At 39.5% G+C, this 3,549-nt stretch overlaps 1 protein-coding gene across 1 annotated transcript; it reads right to left on the bottom strand.

The window, feature by feature from the left end:
- Window positions 1-1,146: 1,146 nt before the first annotated feature.
- Window positions 1,147-3,132, bottom strand: LOC106910286 (NXPE family member 3-like). The gene is made up of 4 exons (XM_014976885.2): window positions 3,072-3,132; window positions 2,606-2,809; window positions 1,978-2,522; window positions 1,147-1,446 (listed from the first exon to the last, which is right to left on the bottom strand). Exons 1-4 carry the CDS (start codon window positions 3,130-3,132, stop codon window positions 1,147-1,149), a joined length of 1,110 nt encoding a protein of 369 aa, XP_014832371.2.
- Between the last annotated feature and the right edge of the window lie 417 nt (window positions 3,133-3,549).

The following is a 3,549-nucleotide window of genomic DNA, read 5'->3' as shown; positions in this document are numbered from 1 at the left end:
GGGGAAGATGATTGGAGATAAATATGTTAAGAATCCTGGAACAAAATCTGCTTGATGCTGGAAAAAACTTGAAACTGGATCGGAGATTCATATATATAGAGACATAACAACATACATGCCATTGGAGTGGTTTTAGTTTACAGTATTGTCATTTGCTGGAATGGCCCAGTCAAAGTCCAGAAATAAATTTGACTGAAAATCTGTGTAAATGCTTAGTAAATGTTGCTCAAAGAACCCATCTATCCAGTATTTCTAAATGTGAGCTATGTTCCTAAAGAGAAATATTCAGTCTGTAAATTCTCAAAGCTTATAGTGATGCAACCCAAAAAACTGTCTGTCGGAGTGACAATGAATACAAATGCATGCCCCACTTTTGTTGGTTTAATTTTATTTTCTTACAACATTATGTGTGACTTTTCCGCTCTGTCGTATCAAATCTAGATGAAGTGCATTTACATGTGTTGGCTTAAAGTGTTAAAAATGAGGGGAAGAAACATGGAAAAATGTCACATTTTTGCAACTGTACATGATGACTGTTTTTCTCATCGTCCAAAGCTTTTTGACAAATTTAAACAAAATAAATAAAATGTTGGAAGGTTTAAACTGAAAGGAGGGAAAGCACAGTGAAGTGAGGTGTCTCTGCAAAATAATAATCCTCACTTTTGTTGCAGGACAGCTCCAGATTGCTAATCAGAAAAGTTGTCAGATGTTGCTTAAAGTCACCTTTCCGAAGGTACATTTCTTTAAATCCTCAGTTTCAAGATTGTGTAGAATTACGACAGCTTTGTGGGATGTCACTTAAAAACCTCAATATGAGCAGCCGCTTTGTGAAAGGGATTCTTTCAACACAGAGGGAGCTTAAGGGATCTAGACTTCTTTACTTTGGCTTACTGTAAATAAGATTCTGTTGTACTGCAATTGTGTAAGGTAGTCCTGGTGCACCACACCTCTGCCATGCATCATTGGGAACACAATACGTCATCTCTGAGAAAATTCTCTAATATAGCAAAAGGGTTTCACATGCAGTCTGCATTTTACAGAAAACACTGCAATTTCCATACATTATCAACTAATCAGATTTGCTGTGATATATGTATGCCTTTGGTCACATGAAAGAGAAAATTTACCAATAACTTCACGATACATTTACCTGTTAAAGAGCTTCTCCTCCATGAGCCTTAGGTTTTGCCTGAATCCTCCTTTGGCATGGGTGATCCTGGTGTCACAGTTCAGCTTCTTTGGCTTGAAGCAGAACCATGGCTCCCCCGTGTGGAGGTTGGTGTAGTTGCATAACTTCTCCTGGGGTGCCTGAAGGCATACATTACAAGTGGTGGTTTCTGTGACCGAGCCTGAGCGGAACAGGCTGTGGAAAAATATCCTGTCAGGCTGCTCCTGGGTCAGTTTCTGTAGCACAGTCACTGCATCACTGGAGTGAACCAGTGTCACCTGTTAAAATGGAGGAGAAGAATGTTCATTAAGATTTGTCAAACTTATATTGTGTTAAAAATTGTAGGTCATTTCCATCATAATATAGTTTTTTATACAATGACTTGGCATCTAATGAGCTATGGAAGTCCCATTCCTCACCAGCAGCTGCTGTGTCCAAGTCCTAACACCTGACTAAGGAAGTTTTTAATACCAGAACACTCAAAGCAACTTGACTAAAAACTATTTCACAACCTAATTTTGTCTGGCTCACTTTCATGCTGCACTTTTGAAAGTCGTCCAAGCAAGATATTGCAATGACCAAAAAGTATTCAGATGCAGCATTTGTTGATGAACCATTCACATCAGGAACATCACAGTAGCTGTGACCATATAAGCACTCAAAACACTTCAGTTTGTTGCTTTGTATCAACAAACTGAAGTTTGTTCAGTTACCAACTTTTTTTAGATCAATGCTCAGATTTCTTATCTAATTTAAGTAATAATAGTACTGACATTATTCTACTCCTCTGATGCCTCTTTAAAATTCACCACTGGGGGGCAGACGTGGGACAAAACAACATTTATCATGTTCTTGATGATAGGAGGCTGTGGGTGAAGGTTGTGTGGCAGATGGTGGGCCAAGGTCATCTCCCAGGCATCAACCAGTCGAACTTTCACTCTTTTGAATATTGCCCTCAGGACCTTATCATGCTGTAAGGAATACCAGTCACTGTTGGTCAGAGTCTTGTAGAGGGACAGCGCTTTGGGGTTCGCGGTCCTGATGATGACCAGTGTACCTGGAGCTCTGGTCAGCAGCCGCTCCACTGCCCTCCGTATGCTCGGCAGGCGCCGGATGTAGACCTCAACAGGGAAAGTGCTGAAATGTGACCAGATGCCGATTACTACCACAGTGTTGGTCCCTCCGAGCAGAGCATCCAGTTCGTTGGCAATGTATCGTAGCTGATTGGCAGGCACAGAGCTGAAGTGGATGGGAGGGCCGTGGCACCGAAAAGACACTAAAATGTTGTTTGGATAATCCAAAGCCAGGAAAGGTCCATTTTGCTTTGGACTTTTCAGGTCAAACGTCTTTAGACCTGAAAGGGTGATGAAGAGAAGACATTAGATTATGGGATGAGCAAAGTTGAATGATTACCATAGAACTCTATTAGGCATCTACCTGGTAAAGTTTCAGTTAAATATTCAAACCACTGTCTGATAGTGGAGTCTCCATACAGGTGGAGCACCTTGCCTTTCAGACAGCAGCTCATTTTGTGGAGGTCAAACTGACGGACTGTGCTTCCATCAAGTGATCGCCAGGCACCGTTGTAGTAGTAACCAGAGGGTTTGGTCCTCAGAACATTTCCAACTTTCTCTGGATTACCTTAAGCACAGTTGAAAAAACAAAAAGAGAGACAACTAAGGAAAGTACAAAAGGATAATAAGAAACCAAATCTTTTAATCTCTCTGCTTGGAAATGTCCAGGCAGCAAAGCTTTTGGTAATGCTGTATCTTAAATATTGGTTTTATTTACTAAATAAAATGGTAAACTGATGGTGTATTTCTCCCTAAACCAAATACATGTGCAGACAAAATTACACCAATTTAAGAATACAGTATAGCATCAATGTTAAACAGTGTTGTACCTTTTGGTTTTGCTAAAACAGTAATGTTGGCAGGTCCAGAAGCTGGAATGTACACCTTCATGTTAACACCACCTGGCATAAAAAAATAAAGAAAATGATATGGTACCACTGTCACTCTGATATACTCTGATTTGTGACTTGGTATGATCCAATGTCCTTCTGTGACAAATACAACACGCTTTAACCGGTGTAAAAAAAAGTCCTGATTTCTGATATTTTTGCATGTTTATTACACTTAGGTGTTTCTGAACATCAAACCATTTTTGCAATGTAGTATGTAGTCTTTTTTTTCCTGAATTATTGATGTCTTGCCTTTGAGAGTCTTTTGTTACACTCCACTTTGTCAGGCAAAGGTCTTATCTAAGAGTTGTTTTGACTGAAAACAGGTGTGACAGTAATCAGTTAAAGATATCTTTCAAAACAATTATGACTAGTCAAAATTACAATTTTAGATATCTGAATTAAGAATGACATGGAA

This window comes from Poecilia mexicana, unplaced genomic scaffold, assembly GCF_051168715.1.
Source record: "Poecilia mexicana isolate PSO_F unplaced genomic scaffold, ASM5116871v1 scaffold_23, whole genome shotgun sequence".
Taxonomy (NCBI): domain Eukaryota; kingdom Metazoa; phylum Chordata; class Actinopteri; order Cyprinodontiformes; family Poeciliidae; genus Poecilia; species Poecilia mexicana.
The sequence above is the reverse complement of the archived record's forward strand: the minus strand, read 5'-3'. Positions and strand labels throughout refer to the sequence as shown.